This window comes from Achroia grisella, unplaced genomic scaffold (genome assembly GCF_030625045.1).
Source record: "Achroia grisella isolate CSIRO2021 unplaced genomic scaffold, CSIRO_AGI_Agris_v1 utg4116, whole genome shotgun sequence".
Lineage (NCBI taxonomy): Eukaryota > Metazoa > Arthropoda > Insecta > Lepidoptera > Pyralidae > Achroia > Achroia grisella.
In genome coordinates, this window is record NW_026712845.1 from 204,411 (window position 1) to 222,881 (window position 18,471).

Below are 18,471 nucleotides of genomic sequence, written 5' to 3' on the forward strand. Positions count from 1 at the left end.
TTGAAAAATTAATCTTGTCTTTTAATAGCCTACAATTAATTTAACAGACGATCCCCACTGTTAAGATACGTACTGAGATCTTAATCCTTATTAGGAAGTTCTTTTAAAACTATTTCAATTTGATTACTCCGATAATACCATTAACTGTACGGTACATATACAAGCAAATTATTCGAAATTAATTCTTATATAGAAGTTCATAATTACAGGAGGTATCTACTTATTATTTAATTAAAAACTTGCTCTTTAGATATTTCTAATCTTAATATCATGGTAGTTATGATACATTTTATGGCACTACTGAGTTTTCCACATTTAATCAGTTTTAATATTATAACAGCCAGTTGACAAATATTTATATAGTTTGTAGTTGACAAATTTTTCAAATAGTCTATACTCTTTAATCGTTTCTCATAAAATGTTAGCTTATTAGTAAATCACAATTACAATATCTGAAAAATAGAAAATATATACCTCATCTTATAGTATACAATCGTATACTATAAGATGATGTATTTTTATTATTCCGTGCTGTAACTAGGGATCTCGTGTAGATCTGTAATGCTGAGGATCGCAACTAAATGTCCCGCCGAATTGAGACATCGGAAGGATAAATATTGAATATAATACATATTAATATCTACTGTCGAGAAGTTAGGATCGAGAGTAAATACAATGTGGTGGTAAAATACAATATCAGAAAGAATCACAGCTTTGGGTAATAGGTTAGCTTAAATTTATGACGTCACTAATATACATCAAACTATATGCAATAATATACATCAAAACATACTAAAATACATCAAACGAAACGTCAAATGAAAATTCAGCCAAGTTTGATGTTATATGACTACTTCAATAACGGTGGACTAATGAGTAATTAGCCATTAGTTTACCTCTAGGATTACATGCTAACGCATATTTTTTTTACGTGTCATATAATTCTACATTTATAACAAATCACAGAGTAGTAGCATGAATAATATAGCATTATTTAAGAGTGTTCACCAATAAAGCCCAGCAATGTTCGGGATTGATTACCGAGGCTGTTCATTCGAGGTCGACTTTGTAAAAAAGCGTATGCGTGGGCCTACAGTCAGATCTCGAGTTAATTTTATTCGATATCGGTGTTATCACAGGGCAGTCAGTCAGAAATATAAATTAACACACAACATCTTTGGTGTTGACCGACACTGCATTAAAATTTAGAGTCGATTTTGAATTCGAGTCGGAGTAGTAAACCAACTACAACGACATCGATATATTTAATTCTCTATTTATATAATGAATGCTATAACATTTATGCTATGTAATAATCACTTAAATATCTATTCAATTCATCTATTTAAGAAATAGTAGAGATCCTTTGTAAATTGACTACATCCTTATCTTTCTTCTTTCCACGGAAGTGTTCCTCGATTTCAGCGAGAGACTTCCCCTTGGTCTCGGGTACCATTAAAAGAACGAATACGAACGCCACTGCGCAAAAGCAAGAATACATCCAGAATGTTCCAGCAGATGTAAGCAGGGTCTGTAAAAACGATAATAATTTATTTTTCATTAGACTCAGGATAGTTTCTGGCATCTGATAGTGTCTTTTTTTATTTTATTTATTTCATTAGTATGGCTATCAGTATGATGGTAAGCAATTATTGTCTATATACATGAAACCAAAACATACATTTCAACAACATGCGACTTGCGTTGTACCAATTCTTCGCAGTTATTCCAGAGGAATAAAATATGCCTCAGTATTCTGTAAGTTCACTATCTTATATCACCCTTTAACCGAAACACATCTTACAAAAGAAGATTGGTAGCTGGAATAGGTGAGACAGGGGTACCCATGCAGTCGACTTTGTACCTTGGTAGAGTCCAATAAAAGGGCTCACAATACTGAAAAGATCGTCGAAAAAGATACGGTAAATTCCAATTGATTGCAATTTGTTTTAATAGTACACCGGCTATTTGTATGTCAGCCCAAGTCTTATAAAACAACACGCAATTCTCTTATTGATTTATTATTCGTGAATGATACTTACGTCAAGAGCATGATAAGTCTTGATGACACTGAACATTGAAAGCAGGTTGACAGCGCTAGCCATGGCTGAGAGCTGGGACCGGTAGTGAGTCGGAAACAGTTCCCCTAGCAGTAGGAAGGGTAGTCCGCCGAAACCAATGGAGAATCCCATCATGAAAACGACCAAACTTGCTATAGGTAAGTACCTGTAAGCAAACATATGTAAATCTATCTTAATATTTGCACATAAAAAAGTAGTGACGGAGCGAAAACAGCTTGTCTGTTCATGTTAAAATGAATCTAATATGTTGATATATATGAGTCAGCATATAGGGTAGGATTCGTACAACACCCAGATGAGAGGCAGATTGCGGAAAATGGAGTCCAACTTATTTTTACATTTAGGGTAGGACTGTTGTAAAAATTGAGAAATAATTAATTTTATTACTATACTATTTTTTTAATACAGCGTACTGCCTACTTCCTACTACATTATTTAACTTAATAAGTTAAATAATGTAGTATATTAGTAATCTATAACTAATAACAATAATAATATATACTCGTATTTTGCCCTATTACCGTTGTCTCTAGGATTTTGGTTTATTATCAGTGTTAGCATCACCGGAGAGTTGGTCAAAGTACAAATTAAAATTAAAAGCTTTGTATGTAAATTACAAACAAAGCTTTTAATCTATGTATATTTATATATATTATATGATTATAGTATTAAAATAAGATCAAATATTTACCCAAGCCACGACATTTTGTCTAACTCGAAATAGAAAGCCGATCCCATGGCAGCCATGGCGACGCACATCACTGCAGCAGACACCAGCAGTAAGGGCCGCCGACCAGCGCGGTCCACCAACATTACGCTAACTCCATTACTCAATAATTGAACTAAGCCTATAATAATGGTGGCTGTCATAGCGTCTAACGTACTTCCTGCAAGGATTGATGGATAGGCATTTATTTATTTATACTTAATACATGGATTTGATTACTTATAGTTTTATTATTAATTAGGTTAGATCTGTAGTTTAACCTAGTTTGGGGACTACTAATAACACAAATAAAATTGTACAATGTAGTAAATTACATTGGAATTTCATTTGTTATTAGTAGTCCCCAAACTACATAGGTTAGACTACAGATCTGACATAGTCTTTGGGGACTGGGAGCGCGGTTACTAAAATATATTGTGTGTTTATGTGTTGGTAGATCAACACAGCTAACTGTACTTCAATGGTATTGTGATAATTACGACAAAAAACAATTTTTTTTACGTCGGTCAAGTACTAATATTTTTCTCAATACAAACAAAAAACAATCAAATCTCTCCTATTCAATAATATGTAAAATAAACAACTGTAGTTATTTAGGAAAGTTTCATTTTCGGTGACAATATAACTATTTGTATATATTTCTTTCGGTTAAGTATATTTCGAGTTTTTTTTCTTCAATATAAACAATGAAAACAACAATCTTTGCTTCTCCTTGTATATTAGTACAGACAAATAATAAAATTTATTTGTTTTACCAATAACAATTGGACTCGTATACAAACTAAATTAGTCCAGTGGACGCCTGTTTATTAGTGACGTGTGTAGGACTCAAATTTTCGTCTCGAAATAACTTTCAAATATATATAGTAGTTATATACTGTTAATACCATAAATAGAATATTGTCACAGCCACCAAAAATATTATGATTACCTGCATTTTGAAATATTTCTACTGTGAAGAATATGACAGCGTCTATACCGCTGAACTGTTGGAAAATGAGTAGGGCGAATCCAACAGTCAAAGGCTTCAGCACAGCCGATGAAAAGAATACTTTACGAGTAAACAGCTTCGGTGGTGCCGCTGACTCGATTTTCCTGTAACATAATATTAGCATATTTACTATTTCATTGCATTGACTTTCAATATTTTGGCAGTATTTATGAATTATCATTGAACAATTCCTATATAACAGAATTATCCACGGTATATATATATATATAACAAATTGATTCGTGTACTTAATTATACTTTAATACTTACTGTATATCACCTTTTCCTTTAATCCTGAGGATATCATACCATTAAAAGGCAAACCAGGAGATCAAAAGCGCACTAATCAGAATACAAGAAATAGAAAATATATCAGATATCATATACCACCTTACCAATAGCGTGGCAATAGTGGGGTAAAGTGGGAGACTTTACCCCACTATTAACCTACATATACATAGCTTACCATACCTAAAGTATATACAAAATTCAATGATCTATTTTATACTCTATAGAAGAGAATACATGTTTTTAATCTGTAGTCTCATCTAGAGTATATTTCATGCATTTTTATAATATAGCTCCCAGACATACATAGCATTAGATTAGAATCAGTATCGATATCGATACAAATCGCTTTTAGAAAAATGCTTTTACTGATTGAGATCTGTTATGTTTGTGTGCTAATAATGAAATAACAAGTAAATTGTGGATTATTCTAATAATCGTGATGATATTTTTGTGTAAACGCAACTACCATATTCTAAATTTTGGTTTAATACTGTCTACTTTATAGTCTAAACCAACAGACAATAGAACATCTCAGATGTTAACTAGTACCATCAAATCTCTCTTTAAGTTCAGGCGGGCCTGAAATGATTGCTTACTATATAATTTAGGATTTAATTTAAGAAAAAGGACATTTTTAAATACTACAGTGAAACGTAAAAAGTGAACTTACTCTTCTGGTTCCTCCTTAACAATAACGGTGGCTCGTGCAGAGAGGTGCAACCATTTGACTGAACCTGCTGGATCACTGCCCTGTGTTTCCAACCAAACTGGTGATTCTGGCAACGGCAGTAATACGACGAACAGTACCACTAAAATGTCAAATAAATTTATGTATAAATAACAGGAACTCTTGTTTTGGTATTTTGACAGTGACTTTAAACACGTATCCCTTCATATATTATTTACCAGCTGGTTCCCCCGATTCCGTCTGCGCAGGATTAGTACTTCAAATATCTTTTTCCTCTCCAGGATCTTATCTATCTTTATCAAAAATCATTACGGCAGAATGTTTTCCTAGTTACTTGAAATATCTTTATATTTTGGATAATTCACTATGGTATGTTAGTATTAAGAAAAGAGTATAATATATAGTCTAATGTTGTTATACTTACCACAGAAAATAGCAGAGAAGAAAGCAAGGTGCCGCCATTGTAGCCAGTTACCAGCGACATAGGATAAGAGAATGCCAAATGACATAGATAGAGTGGGCAAAGAGCCGAGTCGACCGCGAATCTCCGGATCACAACATTCACTCACCTGAAAAAAACATCTCAACAGTTATATTATTGGAAAATTAAATAAATAGCGGGTGCTTATGAAACTAAGTGGTGATTTATTCGAGTATCATATGGACAATTTGGATTTAGAACAATTAGAAAGAAATATTATGGTATGTACAAAAGGAAATAAAAATTTAATAAATCCCTTGTACAAAAAATTATGACTGCAACTTAATTGAATTGGAGAACCAATAATACTAAAGCTAATATTATAATACTAACACTTACACTGGTAATATGATGTCATTTTTTACTTTTAGTTACATAAAGAAGTGTCTGTGCTTTCGTGATTGCTGGTACACGATTTGACATTTATATCATTTTTATGTCCAAAATAATTAATTTATCCAATTTCACAATCACCTTGGGGCTAGTTAATAGTATATATAGATATTAAAAGTGCCTGCTCTTATTGTCTCCGAATTATTTTAATATCGAACTGTTACTTAGCCAACTTGCTTAAAATAATTCTATATTTGATTTTGACATACTCGTAGATATGGGAGTTAGAGCAATTTGTAATAACAGGTTCAGATGGATTATGAAACTTAATGTAAATCTTACGACATTTAAGTTGCCCGTATACGACCGCATAATTGAAACACATTACGTACGAAAAAACTTATAAATTAATGATTTATAAAGGACACAATGATTTATATTAATAATGACAAAGAACATATAATATACTGTTTAAATAATCATTAGTGATCGAAGGTTTCTAGAGTTATATGTCCGCAACATAGTTGATAAGATATTAATTATGTAAATATTATTATGAAATAATTTGTATAAAAAATCATTTGTTTATTCATAGCTTATGTAAAACACTCAACTAAAAATAGTATTCAAATATTATAATTATTTATTAATGATTTTTCCATTAAAAATCTAGTTCATTATATAAAATCATATTATGATTATTCATACGTTACGGAAAATGTATAACTAATAATAGTGATCAAATATTATAATTATTAATTAATGTTTTTTAACAATTATATATTTACTTTAGTATTGTACCTAATTTCTTATATCGTATTGCTTTATGTAGATTTCATTATTAAATTGAGTTATTGATGTATGTCGAAAAAGATAAGAAATTTTGAACATAAAGTTTGTACTACGAGTATATAAAATACTTTATACCTATCAGAAATAATTCAATATTTATGTAACCTGAATAATATTAATAGAAAATCACAATTACAAAACATTTGTAGTCGTTTATCAATGTTTGTAAGTAATTGAGCATGGTTGAATCCGCTACCATCGGTCATTGCGTATACTAAAGAGCTGCAACACTGAGATCATCGAATTAATTAAAGGGAATAAAGGTGTAATTGATTTATGAGTTATCTAACTAACCAGTCAATAATCTATTAATAATAAACACACACATATCTTTTTCTGTATTACAAAGAAGATCTTGTATGTTCTATAATGGTTACCTAAACACATCTGATGTTATTTATAAGTACTATCTAATGAATAAGAATGCTTTACTTTACTGAATGTAAATAGTAATACATAAAATTTGAAATTCCTAGATATCAGATATTTATCGCTATAATAAAGCAAGTCACTATACTTTTCGTTCACGTGATGCCTGTGATAGACTTGATTTTTCAGTTCACATTAAAGATAATGTAGTTTTATTATTAGTATTATGTGAATAAGTATATCAGTACATTTACCATTATTCTATCGCATTAATAGCAGTGATTACCTATTATTGTTCTGATCCGGTAAAAAATTCAGAATATTATTTAGTATCGTTTACATTTAAGTTAGACCTGTGCATTATTTCATTCCTTTAGATAGTACCTGCTATTAGTGTAATGAGTGTAGTATTGATAAAAACACTCTATTATTACACTCATTATACTAATAGTAATCTCAGTAGTGGCGGCGCAGGCTTCATAAATGACCCATAATAAAATAGTAATATGGCCTATACAATCAGGAGCAATATAATAGCATGTAGTTGGATATACTCTGCTCGGAGAGCACAGCACAGTATGAGAAATTGGCCCAATCACTACACCAGCCGCGATATAAGAAGTGTTCCCTATCACTTCTCCGACATTGCTTCTGATTTTAGTATCATATATGTATGCCTTCTGATATCTATACCTACTCATATTGTACTAAATGGTTAGCATTTAGTACAATAAGGGGGCTGGCATAAGACATTAAAATTGAAACTGAAAATTTAGCATATATATGCTTGTTGTTAGCATATATATACGTTTAAAAATGAGGTTAATAAATTATAAGTAACTTTCTACTTTATTAATAATAATTTCTGATGTAAATCACTTACATAAACTTGTGCCGGAGCTAACACGAAACCTACACATAATCCTGACATCATACGACCCAGCACAACTAATGGGAAGTGATTAGCGAACCCCAGAACGAGCCAGGCTGCCAGCCAAAGAGGAGAGGCTATTTGTAAAGTTCTTCGACGGCCAGCACGCTGCATTAACTCTCCAGAGATAAGACTGCCTATGAATGCACCCAACGGTGGAATGGCACCTGAAAAATAAATTAATCTAGTAAATACTTCTATCTATATTTAGATACTATTTTTAATAATGACAGCGAACTTCAATAAAGAATAGTAATTATGAACAATTATATATTTTAAATGAGAAAGTGAGATATATTTCTTAAAAAAAAAGAAATGAGGGAAGCAATTTAAAAAATATTGTTTAATTTTGGCTAACAAAATTAAACAATATTTTTTAAGTTGAGTTGCTCCACTCACAATTTACTGTCCTTGAAGGATATTAAAAAGTGCGGGAAAATACGACAACTGTAAAAAGTCGTCAGCGAGGTACTTTAGTCTCGCCTATATATAATAAGTCGGCAAACAGCTTGATTTGTAAGTTGTTTCGGTTGAAGGGCGACATAAGGGAGTGATAAAAGGCATCTTAGTAATCCATAATTGCAACGTATGATTTACGGCGGGTCGTATGGTATCATAATACACGAAGTGCTGTTCATGTATATATGTATACAGGCAAGGGTTACCACTTACCTATCATCAGGTGGGCCGTCAGCTTCTTTGGCATTCCAATTACATTAAAAATGTATAGATAAACTAAAAAACTAGAAATTATATCTAACAACTTACTATTTCTATAAGTTTATATTTAGATCTTAATATTACTTATATTAATGTAGATAATGATGCCTATAAGAATTTGTCTCACATAACTCTCACATAAACTATGTGGATAATCTAAATTTTATAATTTTCATATAATATGTTTTAAGCTATATGTATGCTGTTTTAAGTCTACATACCAAGTATATTAATGGCTGGCCGTACATATTACTTAGCCTTAATGAAGAGTAAACAAAATACATATCTTTCAATATTGTTAAGTAATATCTTACCATTGACTAGTCATACTGCGACTGCCTACAAATAGTCATTTAAAAACATAAGAAGTACTAATTAAAAAACTGGAACTTGACTTAATTGACCATTAAAACTTTCACATACACATTATTAATTATTAAAATTAATGAAATCTATTTTGCATAGATTCACATTTATGTCTGTTTCCTAAACGGTTTACAGAACTTAAAATAAAAACAAAAATCTATAAATTACAATAAAGATAGATACCTACTCTAACTTTACAGCATGCATAAGCTGCAATGCAAAAAGAAATCTGACCGGTGTAATGAAAACTTGATTATGATGAAACTGGGGAGTCACTTACAGTCATCAATTAATAACGAATTTTACATCTTATATGCTTGATTACGCCTTAATTCAATACGTCTATTTCTTATTCAAATATCTAAATATGTATGTATCTTCTAACGTTAGGTGTAACACACACCAATTTTCACTCCGTAGTCGTTAAAAGGTAAGAAACAGATAGACAGATATACTTCTGCTATTATTTTATTAGTAAGAATATAATAATATTCTATTTTCAGACAAACCCCATACAGGAACCAAAAAATACGTTTTCTACGTTGCTTTGCTTCCATTTGCTGTACCTTCATGTATCATCATGATAGATGATATGTGTAATATAACATGAAGGTCTACGTCAATTTATTTACCATATTCAGCAGCAATACACATCAAACTATAAATTTACTTACCAATCCATGATTTCTGTTCATTAGACTGTATGAGGTGTGGATTTAGACTTTCAATTGATGGGATGGCGGAAGCCGAGTAACCTCTCACCAATCCAATTATCAGAAATGCCAGTGATGCGCCCAATGTTAGCCATAACTGAAATATATAATACTGTATGTACATAATTATAGAAATGCTTTTTAATAAAATTAACTAGTATGGTCTCTGTCTTAGAGAGAACTAGAGATATTAGTTTCCCATTAATTAAATTATTTATGATATTTGGTTCTAGCAACATTATGAAAGCTTTTTTTACATATATATTTATTACTAATGCCTAATAAATTCAATTTTTAACAATAATTTATTCATTTAGGACATTTTAGCTGCATATAAATATTAAGATTTTTGTAAGTGATATTTTTTTCCTAGCGTTAAATTTATTTCAGTAACATAATATATATATAATAATATTTTTGATGTAATGTAAGTAGAGCAAATATCTTAAAAAAGAATAAGTTCGATACAGCAGATAGTCAATTCTTTTTTATGTTAATGTGAATATATGACCACGTAAAACTATTTTCAAATAAATCAATTAATATTATTATTAAATTCACTTGGACCCATACTAGTTTTATTAAAATTAAACACGATTTTTTTCTTGTAATGATAATTTTAAGTGTGGTTGGCCTTGATTGGTACCATCGCCGTGACTGCTTTGGCCGTGAAGCAGTAAGTCGATGTATGATTTGGCTTCAGTTATATGGAGAATGTTCTTATACAGGAAATAATGCATAACATCTTCGTGTTTAGAAATTCATCTTCCAAATTAAAGATGTCATAGTCGAGAAAGTTATTTATATGAGTCCGTAGCATTGAGTTCTTTAAAGATCTATACTCGATCTGTTTGGAATTATTCCTACTAACTAAGGTGCAAGTCAGGAATTGAAATACATTCATAACTCAGAATTACACGTAGACAAAACAGTAGATACTGTTATATTCGTGAATATATATATATATAAGCGCTCTGTACTATTTTTAATCGTATTATTTTTTCGTTGAATTGATTATTAAAATTCCATTACATGTATACATATGTAGTATATACATGAAAAAGAGGAAACTTACATACATATGTATGTATCTTTTTTTGTTTTTATGTAATATATAATATTTATTACTTTAAGAAAATTGTGATATAAACAAAATTGTCATATTAACAACTAACTAAAAAGATTGATAGAAGATCGTGCAAGATGGCTCCAGCAGGAGCTCAGTTCTTAAATTATGAATTAATGTAACAATATTAACATAACAACATGAAAACTAAGTAACAAATATATAATATTGTGGATTCAAAATTGAAAACTCCTATGCAAAATGTTTAACGATAAATTGTCAGCTAAAGCCTACATATAATGTTTTGTGGCGTAAAAAAATAAACTTCAAGGAAAATATTGTGATTCTAGTACAAAAACACACATATGAATGGCTTGATATCTACCTATTTAGCCGAGTCACGTGTATGTAAAACCCGATCTTTCCTGTTAATATAAAAAAGTAGACTATATACATATGTAGAAAGAATGGGTCCTCTATCAATCGGGGTTGTCTATATATATAACTCGTTCAGAACATAATAATATATTAAAATATTTAGATTGTTAGAAGGAAATTTTAGCATCTACAGGTTATGTCTATAATGCGATTGTTGCTAGATTTACACAATTTATTTGTGACTTCTTTTTTGGATGATTTAGATAAATCATCCAAAAAATAAATTATTTTTTGTTATGGCAGAAAATTAAAAATTTATCTATAATAAATGTTCATTTACTTTATGGTATGCTACAAGATGATGTACTTAAAAATCATATAAAGAAATATGAAATTGAACCGAAGTAAAAAAAATGTTGTACTAAGTACTTGTAAAAAACACAGCAAGCTCATATAATACAAACAAATTAAGGCACTTTATTGTCAACGATGACAAAACATACACAAAAACACTTATTGAAAATTAAGACTAGTTTGTTTACACATAAAAACCAAACCAAATTATGTACATCATATGAAAACATTATTATACGTAGATGTCAAGTAGCTAACTAATGGTAGGGAAAAATAATTTTGGAATCAGTTTATTCGATTCAAAATTTAAATATACTCATTTTTCATATTAGTATACAGTCACAACTTTTATCTCAGGTGAGGTAGAGAGAATTATTTGTGGTTTGTGGTGAACGTAACAGTCGACATGTCTACATTTCGTTGGGTAGTTCAAGTTGAATTCAGTTATATAGGTACTACATATATCTGGAGTCAACTTGTCAGAGAGCAAGCCTGCCGCCATCTCTCGGATTAATTTTTATTTTGCTATCGATGTGTCCTCCATCTGGGAGTCAAACAGAAACATAAATTGATACAAAAATTCTATTTTTTGTTGTCGAACAGATTTGAACTTACGAATTGGGTACACCCAACTTACAAATTGGGTATAGGATACCGACAAGTTATGTCACTCATTTGGCGCAAAATACGTATGAGTTTAACAATTTACAATAGTACAAACTATGAAAATATAGTTAACTTTTCAATTAAAAAAATACAAATTTTTCTTAGTATATTACAACCCTATTATTAATTTACTATATGATATACGGCCCTGTGTATAGATAAAGCTATCCTCCTCTTTAGCACACAGTTACATAAATGTAATTATAAATCTTTCTTGTTTTTTAATAATAAAGTAATAAGAAGGCCTTAGAGAGTGAATCCATAAAAGCTTCCTCCTACCTCGTATTCTATGTTTAAATGAATATAATTAGGTCTACAAATTTATTTTACACATTCAATTTCTAACAAATCTACAAAATTATAAATAAATTATTGAATGTTATACATATAATTGACAGGTAATATACAAGGACAAAGATTTAACCCTCTTATTCAAAATGTTAAACGAAAAATCGTCTACATCGTAATCTACGTAAAATCTTTGATAGCGTAGAATACAGAATTACGTATACGTTTAGATATTATTTGTATTCTTATTATTATTTACTCAAACGTACCGTAAAGGAAAATATATTATTGTCAATACATTGTCATAGTATGACTGTTGGTCTGTTGCTACATAACGAATACCATCGTAATCAAAGATCACCGGTTGACCATCTGTTTATATCAAATGTATGCATCGAGGACTCGAGAGCGACAAATTTAACCGTTAGGAATATTTGAATCCAATTGCGACTGCGACTTCGTACCCGTGATATTAGGAGTCAAAATATTTTTAAGTACTATTTATTTGTTAATGGATTGAAATAAAACTACTTTGTTTTTATATAATTGCAATGGAAAACAAGCTAAGACTCCTTCCACCGCCCTGGTTGTAAGCGGTAATTATCGTATTATATACCATATACAAAACAGAATTAAAACGGTATTCCATAGTACTAAGAGGTTAAATCACAACATATAAGTGAAATCTGAAGCCAAATCACCTAAGCCGTCCATGAGATAAGCGTGCACAAACAGACTGATCAAAATTCTAATAATCATTGTTTTGGGTACTCCTGTATTGATAACTGTATTCTTCTCCCCTATGAAGGGTTTATAGGGGAGAAGAATTATTAGTAATAGATAGTGCCCGATCTCCTCTGAAAACCATAGTGGTAAATTTCTGAGGAATTCTGGCCATGATGGTAAACTGATGATTTTGATGATGATTGATGCCCAATAAGAATGTTTGCTTCTTTAAATTCTTCTCTGAATCTTCTTCAATGTATCTCTCAATATTGTAGACTTCCTAACATCATACAAGCAACACTAAATTCAACGAACGACGTTTTTGTAATATAGATAATGTACATAGCAGCTGTTTTACAAATAATCACATTCCATAAGAAATTAAACAAAGGGTGCAGCTAAGGCGCTTTGCACATTATGCCATAGACCGTTCGCACTAAAATGTGGTAGACGGTTAAATGTATGCGTAAAGGACCAGCAGGTTGCTTACAGTCTACTAATAGTACATATATACAAAGTTTCATTACAGAGCTGTAAGATAACGAAACGCTCCGTGTACAGAACGCTTTCGTTAATTCCATATTTCATTGTTCATTAAGACCTGTTTAATCAAATGAATATAGATAGAAATAGTGGTAAAGAAAATGATAATCGTACATTATTCAAATCGCCTAAAATTTGCCAGTACACATTGGTACATTAAAATCAGGTGCAATCGCCCTGGCCGTGCGCCGTTAATCGTCCTGGATCACTTCGTGTGAAATCGGGACGATCTCTCATAATGTGCATGTGAAATTATATCCCTGTCACCACTGTTTTTGTCCCTGTTGTAGTGTTGTGTATAGGGCGAATAAAATAATCTCAGATAGTTGATAAAATATCATATTTGTAAATTGTCTAATGATACAAGCAGTACCAGTCCATTAATTTCAGTCTGTTTCTTATCAAGAATAATTCCAATACACTTAAAATCTAAAATTTTATTATAAAATTTCATCATCATTCACCAAATAATTATCGTAGATTCTAAACATTAGCGCTAAAGAACAAGGTACCTATATACAAAAGTATTTTAGAAGACATCAGCAAAGCGAATCGTTTTTCATTCCGCGATACGAAGATTGTAAATAATAAGTACGTACCATTTACCTATTAGGTCATGGTCGAATTTTTATGTAGGCAAATTTTAGCATTCAAAGCATTGTAGTATTGCAAATAATCTTCTAGTATTTGTCTGTAGTTAACGACCTTGCGTAGTGATAGTAATGCACACACAGATACCTAAATGAGGCAGGATTAAAAATTTTATCGAAGAGACTGACGCAGGCTCGTCCCCGCGATTTTGGAATCAAAATATACCGGGAAAAATGTGGGCATAACAAGTGGTACGTTCACCACAACATCAACAGATGAAAATGCCTCTGACTACGCAATCTAGGATAAAAATCGTGACGGAAAGTTTGTTTTGTGAAATCTAACAGACAGAGACAGTCTTACTTCATATTTCGTCTTATTCGTTTTTAAATCATGTGTTAACCACACATGATTTGAAAAATGAATGGTCTGACTGATAGAAGACACATGAGACTAACAGACAGATACTTTTTGTGTATCTGCAATTGTCAATACGTAGATAAGTTAAGGAAGAATAAAATTTTTTTAGTCGTATTTAATTTAAGTATGCATTAGAATAAAGACCTAATCTAAATTGACAAACAAGTCTGAGCTCTGTTTTTTATGAATCTGTATACAATAGACTTGGTAGTTCCTACTCAACATAATACAAGTGTAGGTACGTACTTTAGTTTTTTAGTTCGGATAATAGTTCTACTGCAGTATTGTTTTTCAAAAATGTTTGTGTGTGTATGGTATGTTTTTATAAAACAGAACTGATTTGAATCATTCTTTCTGAAAACGATAGGGTTCTTACTTTGCCGCAATTTAGTAGTGAATTTATTTGGCGTATGAAATACGATTGTGTAATGTAATGTACGCGGCTGTTTTGACGTCAGGTGGAAAGATAGAGAAATTCTAAAAAAACATCAGTTATCGGTCCACTTAGATATTTAAATAACAATTTTTAGAATGCATGATAAGCTAGTAACAGAAACGATAATCTATAACTCTGTCTAGAGTTTGTATCGGCTGATTGGATTGATAAATGTAGGTTGAAGGATTGATTCAAATAGTACATGAATTCATTTTTTGTTTTTAAATGTATTCATAATACTCTAATTTTCAACATTTTCGTAAATACCAAGAAAAACTTCAATGAGAACTGCTGCGTAGTAACTGCAGTTCATCAAATACTGATCACATCACCCAAGGATATCTAGTATTGCTTTTGCAATTTCTAGTGACCTTAGTCTTGTGACATGATAGCGGATCCATGTGATCACGAGCTGCGGAAGTGGGCTATTGCAAGCGATTTCATTGGACATCATGAATACAATACCTACCGCTGTGATTATCTATGTACACGCACATAGTGGCACCAAATTGTCCAATTCTTTACTACTTTTTCATACAATGTGCATTAAGCATACGTTCAGTCTGGTGAGAGTAAAATAATCCCCGAACGCTTCCGATAGCAAAGAATCTTTCAAGACTCCCTCCTCCATCCTTTAGCGACAGAAATATTTAGAATATGTAGATAATTTAATTCCAATATATTTCCAACGCCTTTCAAAATACATAATGTACAATTTTGAAACACTTACGTATGCTGTATGCTTTCAGTTTCACCTATAGTTAACTTGGAATACAATGCACTTTAAAGCGAGATATAGGTACCTACACTAATTGTAAAAGTAAAGAGTTGAAAAAGAAGTGTAGAATAATGCTCATAATATTATCAAAATACTGTTGCAAGTGGTAAGTGGTGGTAGTGGTGTCTAATGCTAGGTACCATTACAATTGTTAGCATATTAATCCTTTGACATATGCTTGAAATTCTTTTGCCTAATTTATTATTGTGCAGTTAGTAACTTGTATACAGAAATGCTAACCATAGTAAAAGTAATAAAACAGTGTGACGTCATCGGTAAACAGGTTCCCAGATGAAATATGGCTGGTTAGTTTCGTACGATTTTGTATTAGAAAACGCGTTTCAAGTCTCCACGTCTATATAGTATTTGGCAAAATTATAAGAGCACAGAACACGATTTAAGTGTACATACTTAAACACAAAATATCTTAAAAAATACTAGGTATTAGATACATTTTATTAGCATTAAACCGAAGTTACAGAATAACACGGATATATGCTATCAGTATGAGCAGCAATATCATCAGGTACTATTATGCCTCTGACCAATTTCTTGATAAATACAGATAAAAAATATTTATGACGCAACGAAATTTAAATAAATAAACGTAGTAATATTTCAAAAATAGGAAATCTCTCTTTGAATGTTATTTTTTTACAACTTGCATTATTATCTACCGTGATGCTGTAATTTTATATAATATATGAATATTTAATTTAACGGAATAAGGCTCAGTTATTTTTTGCTTGTAACGACTGACGAAGCAATTTAATCATTAGCCACCAATCGGGGTCAGCACACAGGATAAATAAATATCTTAGTAAAGTGTTGGCAAACCAAATTGCACTTGCCCGTAATGTTTATAAGAGAACTACAAGCATTCTTTACCAAGATAAAACAAAAAACACGTGATATATTCTCAAGTACTGATATTGATATAATATTATTATCGATAACTTCATATGCACGGCTTAATGCAGCTATAATTTGTACTGAACTATTATGATAAATGCCATAAATAATTATATGATTAACTCAGAGATACAAGTGGCTACTTTTTTATGTAACTGGAATGGCAAAGAACCTGAAGACCAGCCTTATGATAAGGGGTAACTGTCAGCTATATAAATTCATAGGTGAGACATAGTCAAGCTGGCCTTTTGTAAAAGGTACCTCAGTACAACTTTACTGAAGTACCTTGACTTATAGACATCAAAACTAAATTCAAGCGTCAAGCAATATCTGTGTTACTAAGCACAACAATGTCTTTGTCATAATGCCATATACGACTATAACATATATACACGCAACAGTATGCATGGAATCAGCAGAAATTCACATAATAAAAATTGCTTGAAATCAAGTTATCCTTTATTATTACACCAAAGCGTGGCTGACACGCTGAGGTCGTCTGGTTCTCAAACTAAGTACACCTTATACTATTAGTTCTAAATTGATTGAGATATCTGATATTATACAACAAAAACTCCTGTATAAAACTGTTACTTAAATTATAATCTTGTGTCATTTATATTTGCAATTTAAAATATATTTTATCAAACATTCTTAAGCCATATGGTATTCAACTATATAAAAGCATTTTTAACAGAAATTTGAAGTGGAAGTACAGTGGATAGGAAGGATAGGAAGGCTTACACAAAACAGATGAAAGATTTGTCTAATATCTACTTACAATTAGTAATAGAAAAGTTATATGTGTTTTACTTATTTAATTTTTATTTATTTATTTATTAAAAGTCATATTTACAAACCGTTACTGGGATGTTAAAGATAAATCATTACCGACTTCTCTCTATTCCGAAATACTCTGCTTTTATTTTAACGTTTTATTATCCGTGATTATAACTATATTTACTCGTTTTTATATTTAAATTAATCTCTTATAAGTAGGGACCGTTAAAGTAGCAATGAAAATTATTAAAAGATATTGCATTTTAAAATTTATGTTCAATAAAAAATATACCTGTTTTAGGAAAGCCACTGGTATTTTATACATCACTATATTTTTTTTTTCACTAAAATTTTATCCGTTAATCTTTGTTTGACGGAAACGCGTGAGTACGCGGCGTGAATTTATTTCGCTCGCGTCACAGATGTAGGTGACGCTGAATGGAGATCACATCTGGTACTGACCACCGCGTCATACACTACCTTCCCACCACTTGCTCCTACCATTATATACAATAAGCATCATTGCAAACGATCATGTGAGAGAGACACCTTACTACCGGAATTATCGATACTGTAACGTACTAATATATTACTTAATTTGAAATCGCTTTTACAGTATTTACGATTAGAGTATATTATTTAAAAATATTATATTTCAATTGTGATGAAATTAATTTAGGATCTTTTTTTTGATTAAACATGTTAACAACAAAGTCTAAGAAAATATTACGAAATATCGCATGGAACATTCACAAAGAAAATAGTTCCATTGAGAACTTTTCCTTTTTAAATTTTTAAATCATTACTCAATACAACTTATATGTTACGCTAGATCATCTCTAAGAACCTACCAAGTAGTGCACGATGCACACTTGTCTTTACTGAATGTTATCTTGCTATCTCCAATATAACAATATTGTATTCGCTGCAACACATTTAAATATTTGTGGTGTCTTCGAGGATCTGATGATAATATTTTTTATTTATATA

At 31.0% G+C, this 18,471-nt stretch overlaps 2 protein-coding genes across 3 annotated transcripts in view; both read right to left on the reverse strand.

Annotated features, from left to right (window-relative positions):
- Positions 1-1,298: 1,298 nt before the first annotated feature.
- LOC131844700 (facilitated trehalose transporter Tret1-like) lies at positions 1,299-17,919 on the reverse strand. 2 transcript variants are annotated; one of them, XM_059193641.1, is made up of 9 exons: positions 17,774-17,919; positions 9,505-9,640; positions 7,697-7,911; positions 5,203-5,347; positions 4,761-4,899; positions 3,740-3,903; positions 2,773-2,968; positions 2,043-2,226; positions 1,299-1,531 (listed from the first exon to the last, which is right to left on the reverse strand). In XM_059193641.1, the coding sequence occupies exons 1-9, from the start codon at positions 17,804-17,806 to the stop codon at positions 1,346-1,348; spliced, it is 1,398 nt and encodes a 465-aa protein (XP_059049624.1). In that variant the 5' UTR covers positions 17,807-17,919; the 3' UTR covers positions 1,299-1,345. The 2 variants fall into 2 exon arrangements, with proteins under 2 accessions (XP_059049624.1, XP_059049626.1); XM_059193643.1 differs by lacking the exon at positions 9,505-9,640 and having other exon boundaries at positions 17,774-17,832.
- LOC131844707 (NADH dehydrogenase [ubiquinone] 1 subunit C2) overlaps positions 8,665-18,471 on the reverse strand; it is a 74,608-nt gene continuing 64,801 nt past the window's right edge. Inside the window, exon 4 of the mRNA XM_059193652.1 lies at positions 8,665-8,675. The gene's annotated coding sequence lies outside the window, so the exon portion shown is untranslated. The remainder of the gene's footprint in view (positions 8,676-18,471) is intronic.

Bases quoted from the DNA above. Each gene is read 5' to 3' on its own strand.
- LOC131844700 (XM_059193641.1), bottom strand. From the start codon at position 17,806: ATGTATAAAATACCAGTGGCTTTCCTAAAACAG. The intron at 3,904-4,760 runs GTAAGTTCACTT...ATTATGTTACAG, and splicing joins GTTAAGGAGGAACCAGAAGA to GAAAATCGAGTCAGCGGCAC. The intron at 1,532-2,042 runs GTAAGTATCATT...TCGTTTTTACAG, and splicing joins AGACTTATCATGCTCTTGAC to ACCCTGCTTACATCTGCTGG.